The sequence below is a fragment of the Actinia tenebrosa genome, unplaced genomic scaffold, assembly GCF_029948245.1.
Source record: "Actinia tenebrosa isolate PJP-AT-01 unplaced genomic scaffold, QUT_ActTen_1.0 PGA_scaffold17__23_contigs__length_9995812, whole genome shotgun sequence".
In the NCBI taxonomy this organism is placed as follows: Eukaryota; Metazoa; Cnidaria; class Anthozoa; order Actiniaria; family Actiniidae; genus Actinia; species Actinia tenebrosa.
Genome location: NW_028292577.1, coordinates 6,736,165 through 6,760,834, shown reverse-complemented (window position 1 = coordinate 6,760,834; position 24,670 = coordinate 6,736,165). Strand labels below are relative to the sequence as shown.

At 39.4% G+C, this 24,670-nt stretch overlaps 2 protein-coding genes across 2 annotated transcripts in view; one reads left to right on the top strand and one right to left on the bottom strand.

Annotated features, from left to right (window-relative positions):
- Positions 1–1,051: 1,051 nt before the first annotated feature.
- LOC116309119 (DNA-dependent protein kinase catalytic subunit) overlaps positions 1,052–24,670 on the bottom strand; it is a gene marked incomplete at its 3' end in the record, with an annotated part of 61,076 nt that continues 37,457 nt past the window's right edge. Inside the window, exons 59-100 of the mRNA XM_089031677.1 lie at positions 23,293–23,384; positions 22,624–22,683; positions 22,382–22,513; positions 21,902–22,006; positions 21,504–21,659; positions 20,575–20,714; positions 19,849–19,980; positions 19,508–19,616; positions 19,230–19,363; positions 18,559–18,708; positions 18,274–18,447; positions 17,756–17,857; positions 17,384–17,492; positions 16,998–17,099; positions 16,201–16,419; positions 15,722–15,905; positions 15,502–15,614; positions 15,152–15,283; positions 14,566–14,730; positions 11,225–11,433; positions 10,744–10,882; positions 10,236–10,313; positions 10,043–10,153; positions 9,677–9,802; positions 9,026–9,124; positions 8,687–8,795; positions 8,126–8,237; positions 7,398–7,457; positions 6,814–6,955; positions 6,683–6,739; positions 5,955–6,087; positions 5,015–5,125; positions 4,690–4,778; positions 4,310–4,407; positions 3,719–3,789; positions 3,567–3,598; positions 3,351–3,485; positions 2,920–3,042; positions 2,613–2,701; positions 1,970–2,054; positions 1,443–1,610; positions 1,052–1,078 (exon numbers count right to left, since the gene is read on the bottom strand). Of these exons, the coding sequence (XP_088887803.1) occupies positions 1,052–1,078; positions 1,443–1,610; positions 1,970–2,054; positions 2,613–2,701; positions 2,920–3,042; positions 3,351–3,485; positions 3,567–3,598; positions 3,719–3,789; positions 4,310–4,407; positions 4,690–4,778; positions 5,015–5,125; positions 5,955–6,087; positions 6,683–6,739; positions 6,814–6,955; positions 7,398–7,457; positions 8,126–8,237; positions 8,687–8,795; positions 9,026–9,124; positions 9,677–9,802; positions 10,043–10,153; positions 10,236–10,313; positions 10,744–10,882; positions 11,225–11,433; positions 14,566–14,730; positions 15,152–15,283; positions 15,502–15,614; positions 15,722–15,905; positions 16,201–16,419; positions 16,998–17,099; positions 17,384–17,492; positions 17,756–17,857; positions 18,274–18,447; positions 18,559–18,708; positions 19,230–19,363; positions 19,508–19,616; positions 19,849–19,980; positions 20,575–20,714; positions 21,504–21,659; positions 21,902–22,006; positions 22,382–22,513; positions 22,624–22,683; positions 23,293–23,384 (4,913 nt within the window). The remainder of the gene's footprint in view (positions 1,079–1,442; positions 1,611–1,969; positions 2,055–2,612; positions 2,702–2,919; positions 3,043–3,350; positions 3,486–3,566; positions 3,599–3,718; positions 3,790–4,309; positions 4,408–4,689; positions 4,779–5,014; positions 5,126–5,954; positions 6,088–6,682; positions 6,740–6,813; positions 6,956–7,397; positions 7,458–8,125; positions 8,238–8,686; positions 8,796–9,025; positions 9,125–9,676; positions 9,803–10,042; positions 10,154–10,235; positions 10,314–10,743; positions 10,883–11,224; positions 11,434–14,565; positions 14,731–15,151; positions 15,284–15,501; positions 15,615–15,721; positions 15,906–16,200; positions 16,420–16,997; positions 17,100–17,383; positions 17,493–17,755; positions 17,858–18,273; positions 18,448–18,558; positions 18,709–19,229; positions 19,364–19,507; positions 19,617–19,848; positions 19,981–20,574; positions 20,715–21,503; positions 21,660–21,901; positions 22,007–22,381; positions 22,514–22,623; positions 22,684–23,292; positions 23,385–24,670) is intronic.
- On the top strand, positions 12,111–13,459 carry LOC148910371 (uncharacterized; the record flags this gene model as incomplete). Its single annotated transcript, XM_089031976.1, has 3 exons — positions 12,111–12,497; positions 12,580–12,738; positions 12,808–13,459. Coding segments are annotated over 3 exons (1,074 nt in total), but the record flags the coding sequence as incomplete, so codon positions are not given.

Genomic DNA, 24,670 nt, shown 5'->3' with positions numbered 1-24,670 from the left:
TTATTGTGGAACAAAAATAAGGAAGAAAAAAGATGAAACGAAGAAGAGGAATACGGAAAAAAACAGAGCGTAAAGAAAATTAGAAGAAAGAAAAGAAAACCTCAATATTAGCAAGCAAAAGCAAGAGGCAAGCAAGGTACGAAGCAAGAGCAAGCAAGCAAGCAAGCAAGGCAAGCAAGGTAAGCAAGCAAAGGTCAACAAGGGCAAGCACAGAAGCAGTAGCAAGCATAGCAAGCAAGTAAGGGTAAGGCAAGGCAAGCAAGCAAGCAAGCAAGCAAGCAAGGGCAAGCAAGCAGCAAGAAGCACGTACGCAAGCAAGCAAGCACAAGCAAGCAAGTCAGCAAGCAAGGTAAGCAAGAAGCAAGGCAAAGGTAAAGTAAGCAAGCAAGCAAGTAAGCAAGCAAGCAAGGGTAAGCAAGTAGAAAGCAAGCAAGCAAGCAAGCAAGTAAGCAAAAGCAAGCACAGCACAGTAGGCAAGGCAAGGCAGGCAAGCAAGGGTAAGCAAGACAGGGCAAGCAAGCAAAGAAGCACGCAAGCAAAGCAAGAGAATACTGTAATAAAATTTAGAGATACCCTTTCAATCGAAGCCAGCCAAATCTTAGCATGATTACTCTGTCAGGGGTTTTCCACGTCTCCAGTGTACATGGCCTACGGATAGACTAATAAGGTTTAAATATGGAATAGGTTTTTTAATTTCTCTATTTAGTTCGTATGAGGGTACTTTACCAGGAATTTCAATGGCCCTTTGAGTGTAATTACTTGACTGGAAACTCACGAGCAGGCGAGTCTCCTTCAAGTTTACCAGGTGCATGTCCGGATTCTGACTTCATACGGTTTATAAAACCTTTGACTTTATCATTAAAATCCTAGAGTAAATTGATAAAAAAAGTTAAACCAAATATAATGAAATTATAGGAGCCAGTACTGTTGTCGTAGCTACCATGGCAACACTAGCATCACCATGGTTACCAAGCTATTACCATAATAATCACTGGCGTCTTGTTATGTACCTTCAAGCTTATGGTTTTCAACTTGCTTCCATCCTGGCCAACCCTTTTTTAACATCTGCTGCATATTTCTAGAAATGATCATTTAAACTAGTTCATCACTCATTAGGCTCAGGTTTGTCTTTATTAGCACCATCATAATCAATGTCACCACCATCATTATTATCATCATCATCATTGTCATTGTCATCTCGAACATCATCACTATTGTCATTGACATTGTTGTCATTGTCATTGTCGTCATCATCATCACCACCATCATCATCACCATCACTTAATCATCACTATCCCTATAATCATCAACATCATCATCATCATCATCTTCAATATCATTATCATCATTATCATCATCACCATTACCAGCATGATAACCAAACAAAATGCTGAGAACAGTATATTACATAACCTCCCATATCTCTACGGTACTTTACGCACATGTGCAAATCTTCTTCTGTATGTTCCCATCTCTTGTCCTCTTTTCTTGAGACTCCTATCTTTGGTCCTTTCATCACCAAACAGATTTTTCAACATTTCCATGTAGCACTGTTCTGCTGCAGCAATATTTTTGTCTTCAATGAGTGGCCTCATGTTTTTACTCCAATCCTGTGAAAAGCAAAAGTTTTAAATAGAATTGAGCAGTTTGACTCATTGGTTTAAGATGAGTCTCTGTTGCCTGTAGGTGGTTTACCATCAGCTTCGAGAGAACGAAATTCAAGGGAGGATCCAGGGGTGGTAAGAGGGGTAACTAGTCACCCCCCTTTTGCTTAAATTTCTCCACCCTTTTCCTGGTAGAACCTTTATTATATTCACCCCTTTTTAAAATTCCTGGATCTGCCCCTCCCTGATGCAAACATGTTGCATGATATAACATTACATCACCACCATGTTGGATGATGTTATAAACTACAAGACTTTCATGTTAGACGCTATAGCAAAAGACTATATAATAATTGGATACCAACCTCAAAGGCTAACTTTGGGTTTTGCATCTGTTCTAACGAGGCAATAAAATCATTGAGAAGAGGGATTTCCAGTATAGCATGAAGTCTGAAATTTTGAAAGTCATAAGGATAAAAAACAAGACATTAGCAAGATGATGAATTCTGCAAGGATATGAGTTACGTGAAGCTACCAAAGTGCAAATAAGATTGTACTTTGGGTTTTGTGATTTCAAGTATCATTTCGATTTTATCATATTTCAGTTTTATCGATTTTTATTTATTTCTTCTTAAGTAAGTTTTAGAGACATTTTGAAGATGACATCTATTTTGTCGCCTAAAACAATCCTGCAAGGCGCTGCAATGCAATTATTTGATTGCATGTTATGTCATAGCGGCCATGTTGCTGCCATTTAACAAAAGATTTCTCATTAGTTTCCATTTTCAATGGCACCACAATGGCCGCCATGGTTTTTTTCTTTTGACTCTCTTGGGAATGTTTGCAACTCATCAATTGACCCAGATTATCCTCAACCCTGGAATGGACAACAGTGTTCAAAGGAATGACAACATGAACGGCATGACAACAAAATGACAACATGTTAGAAAAGGTGAAACACTCCAAAGTAAAAGTTCCTGATTTAAGACAAAACAAGCTCTGCGTTACCTGTCCACAGCCTCTTTGTTAGTTTTGCCAGTTTTAGAATTATCAAAGACAAACTGCTTGCTGCTGATCTTGAATGGATAGCAAAGAGCCTGGAAGAAAATAATCATAAATGTTCAGGACATAAAGACTTCTTTTCTGGGATAGTGAACATGGTGAATTGTGGTTCACCTTATGAGAACATCTTTGGTCAATCATGCCTTATATGGTGTTATCTTTACCCAAGCTAGACCACAATGCACCTTGTTCGTCGATTTTATAAAAGGTCTACAGTCGACCAAGGTTGTTGCGAGTTAAATGTATTGGTTACCTGTGGATATTTGGTGGCTATCTCATTCAAGATCCCATGCACAGCTCGACCTTCCTTCTTGTCCATCAAGGCAACCATTTGATTGATCCAGCCAATGAACATCCAGCATGGAACAACAGATGCCTGCCAATCAACCAAGAAATCAATATGCAATCTTTTCTATGTATGGATGTTTGTTAGACTGCATATTTTGTTTGCTTGCTTGCCTGCTTGCCTCTCTTTCCCTCAATCCCTCCATACTTTCTGTCTGTGTGTCTGTCTGTCCCTCTTTTCTTTCTGCCTGTGTCTCTGTCCATCCATCCATCCTTCCTTCCTTCCTTTCTGCTTGTTTGTTTATTGGTCAGTTGATCTGTCTGTCTGTCTGCCTGTTTGTCTGTCTGCCTGTTTGTCTATCTGTCTACAGGTTTATAGGATTGATGTATATTACATACTTTTTTAATAAAAGCATCAAGAGTATCTGGATAAAGCTCTACTAGCTGTAGGAGCCTAGGGAATCTTTGTCGTGCCTCCTCTGAACAATATGTCATCGCCTTCAGGACATACCGTACCACAATACCTGGGAAAAGCTGTTGAAACAAGAATAACAAAATAAATGAAAGTAATAAAAAACCATCTGGAAAAAAATCTCAGAGAATTTTTCCAACTACCTTCATGTCGATTTCTGGTGCACTGTTTGCATCTGCACAAAAACAGAAATATATGTCACATGACTTATCGCGCATGATATTCATGTCACGTGACCTAGAGAATACATGTGACTATCATCTGTTCAAGTGGCTTAAAGCCCTGAGTAACTTACCATTTTCTTTCTTTCGTAAAGCAGAATCACAGAATTTCACCATTGCCATCATGGCTTCTATCATGGCAAAACTGAGCAATAGAAGGTATAATATTGAACAGGAGCTAGTGAATGTGCTATTTTTAGATGTGAAATTATTGGGCATAATGGTGTGGCAGGTGTACACTACCATTTCAAATCTCGGGTCTCTGGTTCGATTCCTTGAATTGCTATCACATGAGTAGGTTTTGTTGGAGGTCTCTCCCTTGATTTGAGGATTTTAAACAAAGTTCTCTGGCTTTCCTCCCTCCACGAAAAACCTAAAGCTCAATTTCAATTCTATCTGTGAGTTAGGTGTGTCCTAATTTTTATCAGGCCTGAGTTTGTTTCAGGGTTTAATCTGTGAGTAAGCTGTGCCTTGACTCAGATCAGCCCAGAGGCTGTTTCAGGGTTCAATCTGTGAGTTAGCCATGCCCTGACTTGGATCAGCCCAGAGGTTGTTTCATGGTTCTATCTGTGAGTTAGCAGTGCCCAGACTTGGATCAGCGCATGCAGTGGTTGTTTCAGGGCATGGATAAGGAAAATGACGATGTTTGAGACATGGACACTTACTTTGATTCTTTGTTATTTTTCCCATCCTTGATATTCTTAGCAGATTTAATTGCATTTTGGAGTGAAGTGAAGGAGCGGATCATCAACTGACTGACAGTCTATAACATTAATGTAAGGGTTATTAACACAATATGTGAAGGGAAGGAAGGAAGGAAGGAAGGAAGAAAGGAAGAAAGGAAGAAAAGAAATGAAGAAAAGGAAGGAAGGAATTGACAAAAGAACAAAGGGAGGAAGGAAGGAAAAAAGGAAGGAAGGAAGAAAGTAAGAAAAGGAAGGAAGGAAGGAATTGACAAAAGAACAAAGGGAGGAAGGGAGGAAGGGAGGAAGGAAGGAAGGAAGCAATTAGTAAGGAATGAAGGAAAAATTTTCAAAAATCTTACTTTCTCCTGAGAATTACAGTCCATTAAGCCACACACTGAAGCAAGGCGCTGTTTCTTACCATCATCAAGGGCAGAAAGTAGAGTGAATCCTGTGGAGTACACAAGAAACAATCAATCAACAGATATTCACATCACTACTGCCATGTTGGTGGACTTTGATTTCTCTTTAGCTTTTATTGTTAATACCACAAATGTAGCTGTAATGGTTTTTCTCATTTAAATTAACCTATGGATTGATGCTAATCAACAAGAAAAAGTGCTATCTTCATTAGTCTTTATGTAAAGAGGTTATTTCGATTTAAACACACAGCTCAATATTACCAACCTTCTTCCTCTAGAGCACTTGACATGATGTCAAACGAGTAAGCCTTGAGAATATGATGACGTAATGCCACGGGCTGTTGTCGTATCAGTTCCTGGCTATTGGAGTATTTTTCTAAATATGCAAAAAAAAAAAAAAAAAAAAAAAAAAAAACCGGAAAAAAGAATATTATAACCAGGAGTGTTCATTTTTTCGCTAGTAGAGACCGCTAACCTCTAGCTGCTAAAGATCAGGCCTTTTAGCTCTAAACCTTCGTATACAGTCAATTCAAAAAATGTTGTCGTCGACCAGCTCAAGCCCACGCGACTGGACCGAAAGGAACTCTGGGTAGCAATCATTGAAGCAGAGTTGACTCCATAATTTTATCTGACTAGTTATGCCTGGTTTACAGCACGAACCTTCGTAGGCGAGCGGGAAGTGTCGAATGAGACGTTTTTTTAATGCCTTCATATTTTCGAAATTGTGAACTGAATCATAACTACTTTGTTTTTATTTCTCTAAACCCAAAGACATGCATTTGATGGATTGTTTCTAGCCATTATTATCTTATTACTAGCGGGAACAATTAATTCAGAACGAATATTTAACCGCTTCAGTGATTTTTACCCATATTCCTTTCGGTCCAGTCGCGTAGGCTTGAGCCGGTCGACGACAACGTTTTTTTGAATTGACTGTATATAAAATAGACCGTTTTTGCAAGGTTGCGTGCGCATCCAATTTGACGGGCCACAAAACTCAAAAACGCAAATTCAGTAAAATTGAGAAGCCAGTTTTATATTTAAAGAAGAGAATAATCAATTTTATGATAGAATTCTTATCGAAAATTCATTGCAATGCATGATAATACTCAACATCAAGCTCCTGTTCTGGTATCGTGGTCTGTCAAGTTTCTTAAATTTGGATGCGCACGCAAGCTCGAGAAAACGGTCTAATGAATAGATACCTAGCTGTGCGATGGTTGACAAGGCAGTTTCTATTGATTCTACAGTCTTGAGCCCGTGATACTTCTTGTGGTGCATAGCGGCATACGCATGCGTCCAACTAATCAGCAGGTTGTCATTGTTAGCACTAAGATCCTTAATAAATATAAGAAAAAATATATTTGAAAAATACTCAAAAATATAGTAATAAACATGTAATTATTGCCATATCGTTTAGAATAGGTACAATTATTTGTAGTAAAAATCTAATGATGGTGATGACGATGGTGATAATGATGATGGTGATGATGATGATGTTGATGGTGATGACGGTTGTGCAATTGTAGAAGCACGGGTAGCGTAGCGGTGAGTGGGCTCACCTCTTACCAATGCGACCCAGGTTCGAGCCCCGCTGGTCTCGGTGTCGTATGTGAGTAGAGTTGTTTGTTGGTTCTTTCCTGTGCTTCCAGGGTTTTCCAGATTCTCCCGCTTTCCTCCCTCCGTAAAAATCAACTTCTAAATTCCAATTGGAATCCAGTGGAATAAGAGCCACTCTGTGGAATCCACTGTTCATCCCTTCATTATTATTATTATTATTATTATTATTATTATGACGATAGTGATAATGATGACAACGACTAATATAATGACGATGGTGACGATGATACTGGTGATGATGGTGATGATAAAGATGGTAAAGATCACTGATGATGATAATGATTACAAGGACCATGGTTACAAATTTAGATACCTCGTTAATTACTTGCAACGCTTCCCTAAGATGCTTGTTGGCAACAGGAAAATTAGCCTGAGGAAGTAAAAAAAAATTCCAGAGGGATAAATAACACAAACACTTGGATATAAAGGTCATATGAATGATACCTGTTCCTTTGCAGTTTCAGCCATTTTTAACTGAAGTAAAACCTTTTCACGTAGAAACCTTAGCTTCATGGTTTCTTTGGATTTTGTAAGATGGTAGCCAGGGCTGTCTTCCTGTGTGTCCTCTATATCCATTGGCTCAGATCTAAGAAAGAATAAGAAGGGAGTGGGATAAGGAGAAGGAGAAGGAGCTGCAGGAGAAGGAGAAGGAGAAGGAGAAGGAGAAGGAGAAGGAGAAGGAGAAGGAGAAGGAGAAGGAGAAGGAAAAGGAGGAGAAGGAGCTGCAGGAGAAGGAGGAGAAGGAGAAGGAAGATAAGGAGAAGGAGCTGCAGGAGAAGGAGAAGGAGGAGAAGGAGAAGGAGGAGAAGGAGAAGGAAGATAAGGAGAAGGAAGTGGAGGAGAAGGAGAAGGAGAAAGAGAAGGAGAAAGAGAAGGAGAAAGAGAAGGAGAAGGAGAAGGAGAAGGAGAAGGAGCTGGAGGAGAAGGAGAAGGAGGAATAATAGGACGAGAAAAAATAAGATAATGATGGGAAGAAAGAAACCTGCGATAAAAGATTTGTAAGAAAGAGATTTAAAACAACTTCATACCTGCTATCAGTCAACGATACACGAGCAAATCTTTCCAGCATCTTGTTCATAAACACACATCTAGAAGCAAAAATAACTCGATATTTTATTTTTAAAAGGGCTACAAACATAACACTACTGATAGCCATCAGTACAAGTTAAGGAATCAAGGGTGGTGTTGCAGTAGTGCACTTGGTAGTTTCAGGGTTTGATCTGTGAGATAGCCGTGCTCTGACTTAGATCAGCCCAGAGGTTGTTTCAGGGTTTGATTTGTGAGTTAGCCGTGCCCTGACTTAGATCAGCCCAGAGGTTGTTTCAAGGTTTGATCTGTGAGTTAGCCATGCCCTGACTTAGATAAGCCCAGAGGTTGTTTCAGGGTTCAATCTGTGAGTTAGCCATGTCCTGACTTATATTAGATCAGCCCAGGGGTTGTTTCAGGGTTTGATCTGTGAGTTAGCCGTGCCCTGACTTAGATCAGCCCAGAGGTTGTTTCAGGGTTTGATCTGTGAGTTAGCCGTGCCCTGACTTAGATCAGCCCAGAGGTTGTTTCAGGGTTCTATCTGTGAGTTAGACATGCCCTGACTTAGATCAACCCTGAGGTTGTTTCAGGGTTGGATCTGTGAGTTAGCCATGCCCTGTCTTTGATCAGCCTAGAGATTGTTTCAGGGTATCGATAAAATTTGATAGATTTATGAGCTCTCTCTTGAGTGAGGTTAGAGGTAACTAAGGGTTATTACAGGTTACCCAACCTGTTGGTGATGATGTCATCCCAGACGCTGATTGGATGAAGCTTTGGATCAGGATATCTTGATGACCACTTAGAGAACAGTTGATTGACGGCATGATTGTCGCTAAAATTATCTGCAATAACAATTTATATTTTTGTAAATATGTGGCACTTTACAAGATCTAATCATTACGAGCACCATTAGTGAAGAAATAGAAAATGCGCGAGCGTGCTGTGTGCAGTCCTAAAGCACGCGGAGGTGAGAAGTGTTAAGACAAGCAAGACACGTAGTGGAGTGCTTCTGGACACTTCTCGAGTGTTCTGCCAATCCCCAAGTGATTTATAACTGCACACAGCACAGCAAGCAAGTTTTTTATTTCTTTTATAAAATACAAATTATGATAACCGTTATTTTAGATAGGAATGAAGCAACGGAAAGTGCGCGTGTGTGCAATGTGCTCTCATAGAGCATCGACTTCTTTCTTTTTCCTCCTTATATATTTGATTTTCATTTCTTTCATGCATGTTTTCCCCCCATATCTATTGTAATAATCATTTTTGCAGAATGCGAGTAATTCTTTACCCTCGTTAGCAATGAATTCCAGGAACTCCTGCATTTCAGTAATTTTTTGTAAAGACTGTAGCTTTGATGATCGACTTGCTATCATCATAGAGTCAAGTGCTGCCCAGTCCTGGAAAACAGATAATGAACGCCGATTATACAAATCAGCACAGACGTGCCGTGCCTTGGAAAACAAGTATGATGTAGCAGCAGGGCAACGATTGGCATCACATTTGAGTACACTAGAGGTCTTTCCCTTGATTTGAAGGTTTTTCTCTCTCCACAAAACATAACTAGCTAAATTCCAATTCGATCTGTGAGTTAGTCATGCCCTGACTTTGATTAGAGGAGAGCACTTACCATGAGAAATCCTTGGAAACAGTTGGCTATATAATATCTGGCTCTGTCATAATCACCCTGCAGTATGTGTAGCAGCGCCAAGTCTTCACTGTGACGGCTCTGATAACACAACGATCATTACTATTACCAGCTTATCGGTATTAACAGCATCATCACTATTATCAACATGGTCATCGTCATCATCATCATCACCATCATCAACACCAACACCGTCACCACCACCATCAACACCATCACCATCATCATCCTCATCAAATCATCATCATAATTATCGTTTCCACCACCACCACCATCTATCAAGATCAACAATCACAACTTCATCATTACCATCACCATCACCATCATCATTATCATCATCACCACCATCATCACCACCAAGTCATTACCATCACCATTATTATCATCAACATCACCATCATTATCATCAACATCATCATCATCACCATCATCATTATCATCATCATCACCACCATCATCATCACCAAGTCATTACCATCACCATTATTATCATCAACATCACCATCATTATCATCAACATCATCATCATCACCATCATTATTATCAACATCATCATCATTACCATCATCACTATTACACAAACCCAATTATTCAAAGCGCATAGTGGTTTTCTTAACTGCCTTCCCATCTCACCTCAAGAAATGCTTTTCTCTCATCAACTTGTACAGCACGATTCAAGAACTGAATAAAGTCAGTGCTTTCTTCTCCTTTGCAGCAAAGTTTGAGCTTGCTTCGGATGATAAATGGAAGATAGTTTTCCTTTAAAACAAATAAACAAAACTATTGTCATATCTATGTACATACGCTACTGTAAGTTAGATCTTAGTCTGTGTGACTTGGCATGAACATGGAAGGCTGATCAAAGGACATAGATGATCCCAGGATAAAAAGTTTATTTCATGTGAATAACTCTATGGCCAACCTCTTTTTAGCAGCCACGTGACATTTCTCCGAGGGTGGTCGCTTAATAGAGGTTGTACATAAACTGAATTACTTTACCTGGTAAAAGGTGTCTGACCATACTTTGTCCAGATCCGGGGGGTCTGCATCATCGATGTTGCTCTCTGAAAACTTGTCTAGATTGTCCCATTGAGTAAGACGATCAAAACACTGAAGGAGGAAATCAAGAATATCGTTGATGAGTATTGAGTATTAAAATAGCTATTAATTTTAACAGATAATATCTCCATACCTGAAGTCTTGCGTCGTGCCAAAGATCTTCTTCTTCCTGTTGTGGTTCACCATTTGGCCATTCCTCGCAGGATATTGCCTTCAAGTCAAGCAAATTCAATATAATTAATAAGTATTTGTCAAGTCAATCAGTCAGTTGTTCAGTCGATCAGCTGGATGGTTCAGTGGATCAATCAGTTAATCAGCTGTGGGGTCATTCAGATTATCAGTAGTTTGGTTGTTCAAGTCAATCATGGCAGTCAGTCAGTTGAGATGGTTGGTTGGTCAGTAGATCAGTCAGTCAATCAGTCAGTCAGTCAGTTGGTCAGTCAGTCAGTCAGTCAGTCGGTCGGTCGGTCGGTCGGTCGGTCGGTCGGTCGGTCGGTCTGTCTGTCTGTTGGTCGGTCTGTCAGTAGAGTCGGTCAGGTTGGTCAGTCGGTCAAGTCAGTCAGTCAGTCGGTCGGTTGAGTCACTCATCTGGTGGGTGCAGCCGATTGGACGTTATTTGCAATGATAGTATATCGCAGTACCTGATTGTACAGCTTGAGTGCCTGGGAGTAGTCGCCCCGTGCTTCAGCCTCCAGTGCTTTTCTAGTCAGATCTTGTGTACCAATATGACCACTAAATATCCCCTGTAGGACATCATACTCTCCGATAGATCGGTATAACCTATTACCCAATAGCATAAAAAAGCAAATGAATAAAGATACATGATTACGGGGAACATAGCAGGTGGGAAATCAGACAAGAAAGCGGTCAGACTGACAGATACACAGACAGATACACAGACAGATACAGGACCAACAGAACGACAGACTGAAAGGGCAGAATGTTAGATAGACACGACAGGAAAATAGACAGACAGATGGACTGATAGAAGACATGACAGATAGGACTGACAGACACATACAAAACAGACAGGGGTTGACAAACGTATAGATAGAACCACTGACTGACAGGGAAATAGGACAGACACACACTCAACACAGTCAAAAAGAAAGACAGACATACTTGGCCAATTCCAACCATGTAGCAGTGGTCCCAGATGGAGGAGCTGCTTCAACCCTGGCTCGTTTTCGTTTTTTTGGTTCTTCTTCCGTATTCTGTAGCAGTTGTTTTTCCAGTAGCATGATCCCCATTGGCTGCTGGAGGCTGGTCAGAGAAGCGGTGCTCACTGACGATGGTTCGATGGTCAGTTTGGACACGTTGAAACAAATAGACTGAAACATGTTTGAAGGGTATCCGATTATTTCGCCTACGCATCATTTCGCCTACCGAAGTTCGCCTACGCTTTATTCGTTTCGCCTACCAAAGTTTACTTAGCTATAATTACACTGTTTCTTTTCGATTTCCGAATAAATGTTTGTTTGTTCACACTATCTTTAGGAGGGGTTTTAATGAAATATTATGAGAGAAACATAAGAGAACGTCGCGAATGACTACAAGACTTCGTGACAACAAACCCGTGACTAACAACAGTGTAGTTCAATCGACAACTCGTGCTCGTCAAACCATTAGATTTTCGAATAAATCTTTGTTCCCTCACCAAAATCTTTATCAAAAACACGAATATCTTATCTTTAGGAAGGGTTTTAACGAAATATCTAGGAGAGAAACATAAGAGAACGTCGCGAATGACTACAAGACTTCGTAACAACAAACCCGTGACTAACAACAAATAGTTCGATCGACAACTCGTGCTCGTCAAACCATTAGATTTTCGAATAAATCTTTGTTCCCTCACCAAAATCTTTATCAAAAACACGAATATCTTATCTTTAGGAAGGTTTTTAATGAAATATCTAGGAGAGAAACATAAGAGAACGTCGCGAATGACTACAAGACAGACGCGAACGTCTTATTGTTTGTGAGAACAATCCTGTAAGACTCGTAACTAAATGAGTTAACAGACAGTCCCTGCGAAGCCCTCCCAGCACCAGAAAACATTGCTCAAGCAGCGAATCGTCTAAGAAAGAGCCTGCGACCAGCTGATCCCAAAGACCTGATGGATCTTGAATTGGATCTCCAAGCACTTCCTCAGGAATTCCTTCGAGCTGACATCAAACTAAGGAATCGTCGGCACTTGGTGTTCGCCTCAGATGCCCAACTTCGATTCCTATCATCTGCAAGGACGTGGTATATCGATGGTACATTTAAAGTCGTCCGTCGGCCATTCACTCAGCTCCTATCCATAAATGCCTTCGTCAAATCCGGCGACAACGCAAAACAGCTTCCCCTGGTTTTTGTTGTTATGTCGGGAAAGAAGAAGAAGGATTACAAAAAGGTATATCAGATTGTGAAACACAAACATGACAAATATCGTCAATGATTGACTCGAACTAAACATATTTCTTTTTTTATTGTAGGTTTTACAAGAAATTATCGGCCTTTTGCCACAGGAGCCATCTGTACGAAAAGTTACACTAGATTTTGAAAAAGCAGTATGGGCAGCCCTGAAGATTGTTTTACCAGAAGTAGAGCTTCAAGGATGTGCGTTCCACTGGACGCAGGCTATATGGAGAAAGGTAAAAGTGAAATCATAGTAATGCGATATTTTTGAGATAGATTTACTTATTATTCTTTTGTTTTTACAGATACAAGAACTTGGTCTTCAGCCCGCATACCAGCAAAACGAACTTATCTACAAGTACTTGAAAAAGATCATGGCCCTTCCTTTCCTGCCCCATAACGAGATTCCTCGCCAGTTTTATAGACTGCAGACGCAAGCTAACGGAAGAACCCTACAAGAACTATGCCAGTATGTGGACGATCAGTGGATATCTTCGACCATCCACGAACCCAAAGAGTGGAGTGTTTTTGGTCAGCCTATTAGGACCAATAATGACCTTGAAGGATGGCATCATGCTTTGAACCGGCGGGCCGGGAGAAGTCACCTTCCCTTTTATGAGTTAGTTGAGCTACTCCATAACGAAGCTAGGGTATGTGAACTCAGCGTCAAGTTGATCAGCAGTGGCAAGCTCAAGCGAATTCAAAAGAGAAAGTATCGAAATCTACAAAGGAAAATATTTGACTTATGGGAGAAATTTGAAAGTAATGAAAAATCAGCGGTCCAACTGTTGAAAGCCTGCTCTGCCCTGAATGGCCCCTCTAGAAGTCAATAAACCCATATAGATATTATATCTATATAAGGAATATTTTAGAAATAAACTTAATACATTTGATAAATGTCAATAATCAAAATTTTGTAAAGAATCTTCGATAATAAAATTGGTTAGTTATTACAAATTGAGTTGATTATCGACTGCCTGTGTATAATAATGAATGGAATGTAAGCACGAGTTGTCGATCGAACTATTTTGTTGTCACGAAGTCTTGTAGTCATTCGCGACGTTCTCTTATGTTTCTCTCATAATATTTCATTAAAACCCCTCCTAAAGATAGTGTGAACAAACAAACATTTATTCAGAAATCGAAAAGAAACAGTGTAATTATAGCTAAGTAAACTTTGGTAGGCGAAACGAATAAAGCGTAGGCGAACTTCGGTAGGCGAAATGATGCGTAGGCGAAATAATCGTGAAGCGTTTGAAGATAGGCGTTAAAAGTAGTTTACAGAACTAACTCTTGTAACAGCATGGGATATCCCCACTGGAAAGGAAGGAATGAGATGGAAAAAAGGGCAAAGAAAATTAAAAAAAGACGAGTAGAGAGTAAGAAATCATCAAGGAAATAATGAAAAAGGGAAGAACTTAATGAAAGGAAGAGGAAAAATTAAATAAAATTAGAAAGAAGAAAGAAAGAAAGAAAGAAAGAAAGAAGAAAAGTGGGAACATCGAAAAAAAAGGTTGGAATGCACCTAGCCTAAGAAAAATTTAACAAGTTTTTTTCATCTTATAACATAATTTTAATGTGGTTAAATAAAATATTTAAGCAAAGTTAGACTTGAACTAAGTTGCCTGTTATCGCAAGTATCTGTCATCAAAAGGCTATAGCTTCGCGGCCATCTGATAAGCAAATTAATGTCTCACGCAATGAGATGAATGATGAACAGATGGTATCTGGGGACGAAGCTTGCATCGGGTGCTATCCAATTTCGCTAACGCCACGTGCTATCCGATTTCGCTAACGCTATGCGCTATCTCATATCGCTAACGCTAGCTTACGCAGTTTGTACGCTACACCAACGCTATTTGTTTTCCCACCCACCCTCCACTAAGGTAAGTATAGGTAAGTATTCCACTGCCAAGTCAGTGTGACGGTGCTAGGTGGGAGGTGACAGGGTTGCCATAGTTACCGCTGACCTCCGCCGAGTTCCCGAGGCTCCTCCCACCCAAGCACCAACGCCAAGCTCATCTACGTGTGATGAGTTTAATCTTAATAATATTTATAACTACCTGGATACTAGAAACAAACGCTGGGAAATATTGTGTAGAAGTGGTGACCATGTTGTTGAGAGCTGATTGAAGATCTGATAGACAAGCCTCTCCTTCGTGTTCAGCCTCTGTAAAAATCGCTTGAAACAAAGAGCTGAAGAGGTGCTTAGCAATGGTACTGTCACACTAGATGAAAGATAAATATCAAGATATTATTAGTAATAGTAATAGTAATGGTACTGTCACACTAGATGAAAGATAAATATCGAGATATTATTAGTATTAGTTATAGTAATGGTACTGTCACACTAGATGAAAGATAAATATCGAGATATTATTAGTAATAGTTATAGTAATGGTACTGTCACACTAGATGAAAGATAAATATCAAGATATTATTAGTAATAGTTATAGTAATGGTCTGTCACACTAGATGAAAGATAAATATCAAGATATTATTAGTATTAGTTATAGTAATGGTACTGTCTGCTAGATTAACGATTAATAGTAAAATATTATTATTAATAACACTTATAGCAATGGGCTGTCTCAGTACATGTAATATATTCATATTAGTAATAATATCTTTACACAAGCTTTACTCTACCTGAGCAACAGCTTGAAGAGGAGCTATAAGTTCACAATGTTTGATCTGGATATCAGGCAGATCTCCAGCTCGATACTTCCTGTACATGACCACGTGACTGTCACGTGATGCTTGCTGGCGGTTTTTCACTTCCTAGAGAAAAATGAAGTACAAAAGAGACAAAATTTACTTAAAAACTTTAAACTATATTAGATTCGCTAACAAGCTTCCAACAGTACTGTTCTAGATGCAATACTCTAAGTTCTCCCTTTGACCCCTTACACACGTGGGTCTGTTCTTAAATACATGCCCCATGAGATCTTCAAACAAAACTCGCACACATGCATTCCATTTATGTCGAAAAGCCATACTTCTCTCATTTTCTTTCTCATGGCTTCACGTTTTGCAAAATAATTTCGACTCGAAGTATCGTCTTTCAGGAATCGTCTTTTCAGCCTCAAAATTTCTTTTTGTTCACTTGAATCTAAGGAAAAGGAAAACACAACATCTTGTAAGCATCTCAGGGCAATAATATTGCTTGGACAATAGGGACTCGTTATCAGTTGCAAGTACTTTGGTATTTGGACATACCTTGTGTTCCATCAGTTTCAGAGGCTGTGCTTGCTTGAGAAGAGCCTAATCGCTGGGAACCAAAGTCGTTGGGTACAGGCTTACATCTCCTGTATGCGTCCCTTGATTTGGTAGCAAACAATAGAGAAGACTGGGTTTCGGATGTTCCAACCGTGAAGGACTGGCGTAGAGATTGGCTCTCTCCCTAATGGAATGAAACAAGTGTGATATAAGTTATTGATTAGTATATAGAATCATAGGCCTCATAGTGAGCATGGTGCATTCTGGTCTAGCTTGGGTACAAACATCTTATATTCACTGTCTTTATTATATGGTGCTGTTAGTACTCAAGCTAGACCATAATGCATTGCATCTTGTTTGCCAAACTTAGTAAAGACCTCTACCAGCAGATAGTACACCCATGCAGAAAGAGCAACAGAGGGACAGACAGACAAACAAACAGTTGGACAGTCATTACAGAGGTATAAAAAAAGACAAACCTGACTAGTTGGATTGAGCCAATCAAAAGCCTGAGATTTCCCTGGATCCTGTGTTGGCGTAAAGTCATTCGTTTGTGTTGCTCTAACGAAACCAGCCTCCATAGATGACCCACCCTGACTTTGACTCATTCCTGATGCTTGTGTGCTTCCTTGAGTAGCAGCAAACAGGGGGGTCATGGTGAGATGACGCTGCTGCCACGAGTAATCGATGGGATAGTCCTAGAAAAGCAAGATATTGCATAAGTGTAACATTCCATAGCACATGGCACGGTAAAGCTACAAAATTAATGCCATCAGTTGAGCCAATCACTGTTCAAGAATCCATCCAATCAGAAACTTATTGCACCTACCATCATCAAAAGTAGTACAGAGCAGATTTCGTATGATGATGAAGCTTAAAGAAACTCAGCACAGTCACTGTATGAAAATTCTTTAAACTAATCACAGCGCACGAGATGTTGCTCAGCCAATAAAAACACTCAGATACTGTGGCATCATGATCACGGTACAGGGCGTCTGTGAGTTTTTCACAGTCAAACGTAATTTGCTCTATACGCATCCAATCTTTACTAATATAAAAAACTATTTGATGGAAATTAAGTACGGTGGAGAGTGTAAGATTAACGAAATTGACCCCTCTTTGCAGCCACTTTTAAGGTCGTCACTGTCTCGCTACGCTCTCTCCCAAGGTTCTTAAGAGAGAAAGAGAGAGTGTGTGTGTAACTAAGCATGACTACCCTAAAGCATCAGAGTAGGATACCCCATTGATCCTGATCATTCTCAAAGTAATCACTTACCTCAAACTTGCACTCAGAAAGCGGTTGTTCAAACATGAGCCTGTTGAAATCAGGGCTCAGCGATGTGAGATGCAGAATCAGGTTGGTAGTGTAGCTGAGATACTATCAAAACAATCACAAAATAGAACAAGTTAAAATTCAGAAATCGGAAATAACCCAGCATAACCAGCATCACATGTAGAGTGATTCAAGGGTTTTTCTTTGGGTTCTCTCGGGTTTCCCTCCCTCAGCAAAACCTAACACGCTAAATTCCAATTTGTACTGTGAGTTAGCTGTGCCCCGCCTGTCATCAGCCCAGCCCAAAAAAAAACTGTTCTGCGCACTCAGGAAATTTTCTTCTAAACTATATGAGAAATCAAACCAAATAAAGCATCATTATTACAAACCTGTGATTCTGTGTTTGGTGAATACATGGCACGCAGGACATCCACGAGCCTCTCCAGGGTGGTGCTAGGCAAACGTGTCTCATCACTCCAGAAGTTCTGAAGCTTCAACCTACAGGGAAAGTTCATAAAAAGGTAGCATTAATTTTAAATTCATTGCCGTCTTTTTGCAGGTGCTCCAATAGCACAAAGTCGCGACAATGTAGATTTTGATGGACGTCAATCAAAGTATTTCCATGACATTTTCAGGGGTTATTTTCAAGGGCAAGTGCGTATGAAAATGTCATGGAAATGCCATCAAAACTACCATCAAAACCTTCTTTGTCGAAACGAGAATACTGTGTGTACTCTTGATAAAGAGTGTAGTTTCATTACCTAAGTTCTTTATTTTCATCAACCAAACCTCGCAGCAAGTAATCTTTGGTTGTGGCGAGTATTGCTTCAGAACCTTCCTCTTCGCTGAATGAACTGTCAGACCTTAAAAACCATGAAAATAACATTGGACAAACATGTGTCTCTGTCAAACGAGTTTGACCGCTTCCCAGTGACTTCGCAATGAGTTTATAGATGGAATGATACGACAAGAAATTTTATGAACAGTTTTTCGACCAGAAATGAAAAAAACTAAGAGACCGCCACAGTCATGGTATGGAGTTGCCAATATCCCCTGAGCCAATCACAGCGAGAGACTATAGTGATTAACCAATCAGAATGCTGGGATATGGGAAAATTACGGCCATGCCCGGCACGGATTTCATTCTTGTGTAAAAATTCAAAGCACACGGCAACGTTACGGTAATTGTTTAGCCAATCACAGCGCGCAAGATCAGTGCTCAGAAGCGACACCGTAACGGCCACCTCTATAGGGCTTCTGTTGATGTAATACTACGTACCTGTAGGTGTCATATATCCATATAAGGATGTCATACATGATGTCACGACATGCTGTGCTGGGATTGGTGGACATAGCTGTGATGGATGGCATGACATACTCTATGTCACGCATTGTTAGTTTTTCAAGCAGACTGTGGATAATCTTCAGTAACGCAAGTTGTGTCGCTTCATCCCTAGAAAAATGTAATCATCATGAAATATCATCGCATCATCGTGCACACACATGCAGAGAGGGAGGTCAATGGCTATCAATCATACCTCCTAAAAAGGATTAAATCTCATACCTATGAAGAAGCATCTCCTTCAATCCCTTGTTCCTCAGCTGTTGCATCAAATCCTGTATGTTACTAGCACGTGATAGAATAATCTCCAAACAGAGTGTCTTGAAAGTACCATGGACGGTTGGTAGAATGAAGAGGATACGGCTGATGAACCTGAACAAGGTGTAAAATTCAGTCGCATTAAATAAACTGTTACACAAGGCATTAGTAAGGCATTCCTTTCTCGCAAATTATCAAACACAAATTGTCAGGCATAGCATAACGATCTCGCAATTCTTTTGAAGGGCTGCCGTAATAGTTGCAATGACTTGAATGGAGAACCGCATTAGCCAATTAGATCACACTTGCTTCATCTTTTCGATTACATGATTCTATTGCAAGGAATTTATTTTTTACAGCTGTAATATTATACCTATTTACTTTGGGCGTAATGTTTCTCAGACCGCATGTCATTCCCTAGAATATGATTGCTTTGTTTGACGGTTGCGCATGATAAGACACATGAACATGGATACGACTCAGACAATCTTATTCTATGGGAATGACACATGGTCTGAATTTAAAAAAACATTACAACAAACCAATAGAGGTCTATGGGAGAAAGTTTTATCGAAATATTGGAAACAGACAAGTTATGGGCTACTGTTCTGTTAAACCAAATGTTATAAACTTACTTGTCCATGATTGGAGGGTAGTTTATCTGTAGTTTATGCACACACGTGATGAATTTACTCGTGTCTTGAGCGGTAGATGAAAGCAAAGACAACAGCTTTGATGTTACCATATCTGGAAGCTGACTATCTGAAATCTAAAGCAATTTGATTTGTGTTTATTTGGTTATCGATCTGACCTCAGTATCCCGAAGTCTGACATCCTTGTTGTTTCTGATGCCTTTGTCTTGGAGATAAAGATGTGAGCAGCGCATATTGTTGGCAGACATTACATTTCTTACCATACTTTCACTTGTTAGTTGTTTCAAAGCCATTCCTATAACTTCAGCAGAAGCAGCGTGGACATCTTTGTACTTGAACGAGAGGTTATTCACTAGTTTTGTGTAGAAGCTGGAAGGGAAAAATTGAAAGGGCAGACGATTTTTTCTCCTGAATTCTTGATTTCTTTTACCCAAGTACTACATTGTAGCATCATTTATCATCAAGTTGCTCGGCGACTCGTTTGTGCTGTGAGATTTTTACAGCCATACAAAACCATGCACGAATCATTCAAAACAACCAACTATCTACCACTACGGACCAATGTGCAGACACTTATCACAAAGGTGCAGAATATCATTACCTGTTTTCATCTATAGAGCATCCTCTTGCAAAAGGAGAAAGCCCATTGGCCAAAACAACACCAAGGAGTTGAATACCGGTAGCATTATCTTTCTTGTTTGGATCAGAACCAGATAAATGTTCGTAGATCACTCTAGACAAAATAATAAAAAGAATAATAATAATAATTAATAAAAAGAATAAGGTAAAAATTCTAATATAATAACACACCAGTTCTATAAAAATGTCGCAAGACCAAAGAAATGCGGCTTATTCACCTATTGGGCACTCTTAGTCCCAACGGGATTAATGAACGCTTTACTTTCAACGAACCTTTTCTTTTGTCTTTTGATTGTTTGTTTTTGTTTCCTTGCCTACCTTGCTCTCATTGGTTTCTTTTGTCTTATTCTATCATATATACACTCCTTTCTACCACGTCTTTCTCTTTTACTCCGACGAAGGACTAGCGTCCGAAACGTCAGTAAGTTTTTTCATCTTTTCACGGTGTATAATTTACCTTTTCATCATTACTGTTTCATTAGAAACACCGACGCAGCTCACACTAGTTTTTAGCTAGTTATATCTTTCTATAAAAATACTTGTTTCTGAATGGTTGATTGGCTCTATAATAGCCGAACCGAGAATTTATATGGCGCGCGCAATATTAAGAAGTTTCCCTCTTCCTTCTCTTTCTTATGCTCTCTTGGCCCAATATAAAGAGGTTCATTGATCGCCGGATTGTACATACTTGGTCGGAACCTCGATCTTTGTTTTCCATACTTCGACCATGGTCTTTACGATTTCTAGGTTGTTTCTGAAGACTGATCTATTCTCGTGATGAGTCCTGGCCATCACTGATTCAACTAGTTTACTAGCGAGGTATTTATCCTGGAAAATTATAAAAGGATGATTGAGAGAAGTGAAGATTTGTTGTTAGGAAGGAAGTAGTGAATTGACAAGAAGGAAGTGAAAATCGTGGAGAAATGCATTACATGTATCATCATTAGCACCACTCACCTTGCATCACCATGTATCACCATGCATCACCATCATCAACACTACCAAGAACATCAATGCCATTATCATCATTATCACAGCCTCCACTGCAAGCATCATCATCATCATCATCATTACCATCATCATCATCATCACCACCATCATCATCACCACGATCACCACGATCACCACAATCACCACCACCACCACCATATTCAACATCATCATCCTTATCATCGTGCATCATCAGTACTGCCAAGAAAGTATGAACTAAGAAAAGTACCCCCGCACCCCATCATGAGCATTTGATGCTATTTTTAGAATCTTTGATGCTATTTTTAGATTCTTTTATTTGGTCGTTTGTTTTTCTGTACGCGCTCTACCCTGTTTGCCGCTTTTTTTGTTGTTATTCAAAAAAGGCGTAAGCAAACAGCGTTGAGCAAGCGCAGTAGTGCGCTGGTACAAAAACAAACTATGGCAAAGGTGATTCTAAAAATAGCATCAAACGGTGCCTATGAAGGTTACAAGCATGAATTCCAGAGATTCCTTCACTTAGTTCATTTTCTCTTAGTCCTGCAGTATCACAATGCGCATTTATTCTCAACAACCAACAGTAGCATCAACATCAAGATCCACATCATCCTCATCATTATCCTTTACTTCATCAACAACATCACTCACCTCGGGAATGGCCTTGGTTGACCAGAAGAGCATGGTAACTAGTACATCGACAACAAAGTAGTTGAGGCCCTTGCCACTTGGTCCCTCGTCTTGGAACATTTTGAGGACCATTTCCATAAGGGGTGTCAGCCAGGACTTGGCATAAGGTTCAAAAATCTTCAAGAAAAAAGATAGAAAGAGTAAAGGACTTTATTTTTCTGTTTAGTGTCCTTGCGGTAGGGTGACCCTACCTTGTGAGAGACCGTTCACATGAAGGTAGGGTGACCCTGGTGCTAGTGTCAAGTCTTTTGTCTTCCTTCCCCAGGGGACGCCAAAAACAAGAGGTAGCTCTACGAGCAACAGGGTCACCATTACAAACTATGTTAAGGCTTATTTATGATTACGATTAAACACTTTACCTTGGCTTCGTTTACGATCAGTTTGGCCAAGAAAAGCTGAATGTTGATATGGGTGTCACTACTGGAAAACTTTTTCAGTAAGGCATTCATCCAACCGGGCATTTCCTAAAAGGTAAATACGACAATTAACATGAAGATGAAGGAGAAGGTAGGAATAAATGAAATGGATGGATGGATGGATGAGATGGGATGGATGGATGGATAGATAAATGAATGAATAAATGATATTCACAGATTGGAGACTGAATATAGGATAGAAGAAAAAAAAAGATAGGAATGAAAGAATGGAAAAGAGATGGAAAAAAGGGAGAATGCAGAGAGGGAGGAAGGAAGGCTGGAAGGAGAATAGAAAGAAAGAAAGAAAGAAAAAAAGGAGGATGGAGGGGATTAAGGATAGAGGGTGGAACAAAGAACTAGAGAAGACGATTAATCAATGGGTAAATAAATTACAAAATAAGTCAAATAAACAAAAGAAGTTACCTTCTCAGATTCTATGCCAATCTTGTTCTTACTCAGATGTTTCAGAAGACCACATAGCTTTTCCATGCATTCATGTTGGTTTAATTCATCCATCTCGACAGTGTCTTCCACCGACTCAAAAAAATCCTCTTCCTGAAAAAAAAATAGACAAACAAATCCTGCTGGTTGCTTAAACTATTTGAATGAAATAGAAAAAGGTCTGATGGGTGAGCAGGCCTTTAGTAGCACCAGGATTGTGATACCTCTGTGTTTTGATCAGCAGCACTTGGTGGAGCATCGGTGACGTCGGTTGCAGCAAATGCCTGACAGGGGAAGTGAAGATGAAAGATGTCATGCCACTATCATCAGTTATTAACATCACTATTTATCATTACCATCATCATGACATCATTATCGTCATCATCATCAGTATCATCATCACATCATCATCACCATCATCATTACATCCTCATCATTAGCTTCACCATTATTATGATCACCATCATTACATCATCATCACATCATCATCACCATCAACATGACATCATCCTCATGACATCATTATTGCATCATCATCACATCATCACTATCATCGTATCATCATCACCACAACATTATCATCAATAGCATCATTATCCAGCATCATCACATCATCACCATCAACATCACATCCTCCTCATGATATCATTATCGCATCATCACATCATCACCATCAACATCATATCCTCCTCATGACATCATTATTGCATCATCATCACCATCATAGTATCATCATCATCAACATCAACATGACATTATCCTCATGACATCATTATCGCATCATCATCACATCATCACCATAATAGTACATCATCACCACAACATTATCATCAGTAGCCTCATCAACCATCATCATTATCATTACCATCATTCATCATCATCATATATTTTACCTGTATTGGTGTTGAGAAGTCAAAATGACTGACTTCCTCACTCAAGCTGCTGTCAGCAAGGTACTGGGACGAGAGATATCGAACAGAACGGCCTAAGAAGAAATAAATACTAATCTATCTCTCGATCATAGTAATTGATTGATGTAATATTTGAGTAAACAAGACGCTCTTGGAGCGTGCACTGGGTTGCCCAATGTAAGCGGGTACTTATTTATTTAACATTTTAGGTGTATTTTTCTTTCAGAACATGCGAAAACTTTTTTCTCACATCAAGTTTATTCAAATGTGTACACCATTTTAATGTGTTTTATTTTAATAAAGATGTACCGCTTTTGTATATCTTTTAACCAGTGAAGTGGAATGACACTCGATTAGTTAAACTATACACATGCGGTTTTGTAACCAGAGAAAACACAAAACAGCAAAAACATGCCCACCTTCTAAAATTTGTTTTCCTCTTCTAAATGCCCGAATTTTGAGTGTTTTTTAATTTTGGAAAATCCGGAACCGTACATAGCTGGAATGGACTGGACTTCGGTTGGCTGGATCGTACGGAACGTAGACGTTTATTTACGCCGAATTTGCAGCTTTTATCCTATGATTTACTTTATTATAAATAACTAGTGATTCTATCCCGAAATTTGGCAAAAAAATTTTTTTGGATCGTGGCACAGGTTGAAGTTCTGTGAAGCCTGTGCCACGATAGTTTTTTCATACATCATGTGTCTATAGGTGACTAATTTTCCTCCATTAAAATGCTATTAAGATAAATTCGATGTTATTTGGATGTGACTGGAATGGATTGGTTGTGACTGAAATGGATTGCAAGTGACTGGGCATCAGTCAGTGACTGGTTCTTAAATCACAATTTTTTTTAAATTTTTACCTTTTGAATGGCTATGGATAATCTTAATGTATAGCAAAAAGATGCCCTACCTTTAAAATTTGTTTTCCTCTTCTAAATGCCCGAATTTTGAGTGTTTTTTAATTTTGGAAAATCCGGAACCGTACATAGCTGGAATGGACTGGACTTTGGTTGGCTGGATTGTACGGAACGTAGGCGTTTTTTTTTTACGCCGAATTTGCAGCTTTTATCCTATGATTTGTATTTTATCATAAATAACTAGTGATTCTATTCCGAAATTTGGCAAGAAAATGCCACAAGACGCTCTTGGAGCGTGCACTGGGTTGCCCAATGTGCTGGTATGCTGGAGCTTATTTAACACCTAATCTTTGTTATGCACCACTATTTGGGAGGAGCGGGTACTTTGAAACATTTTAGGTGTAAATTTTCTTTTAGAACTTGCGAAAAGTCTTTTTAAATATACATACCAGTGAAGTGGAACTGTGAAACTCGGTTAGTAAAAGGATTCAAAAC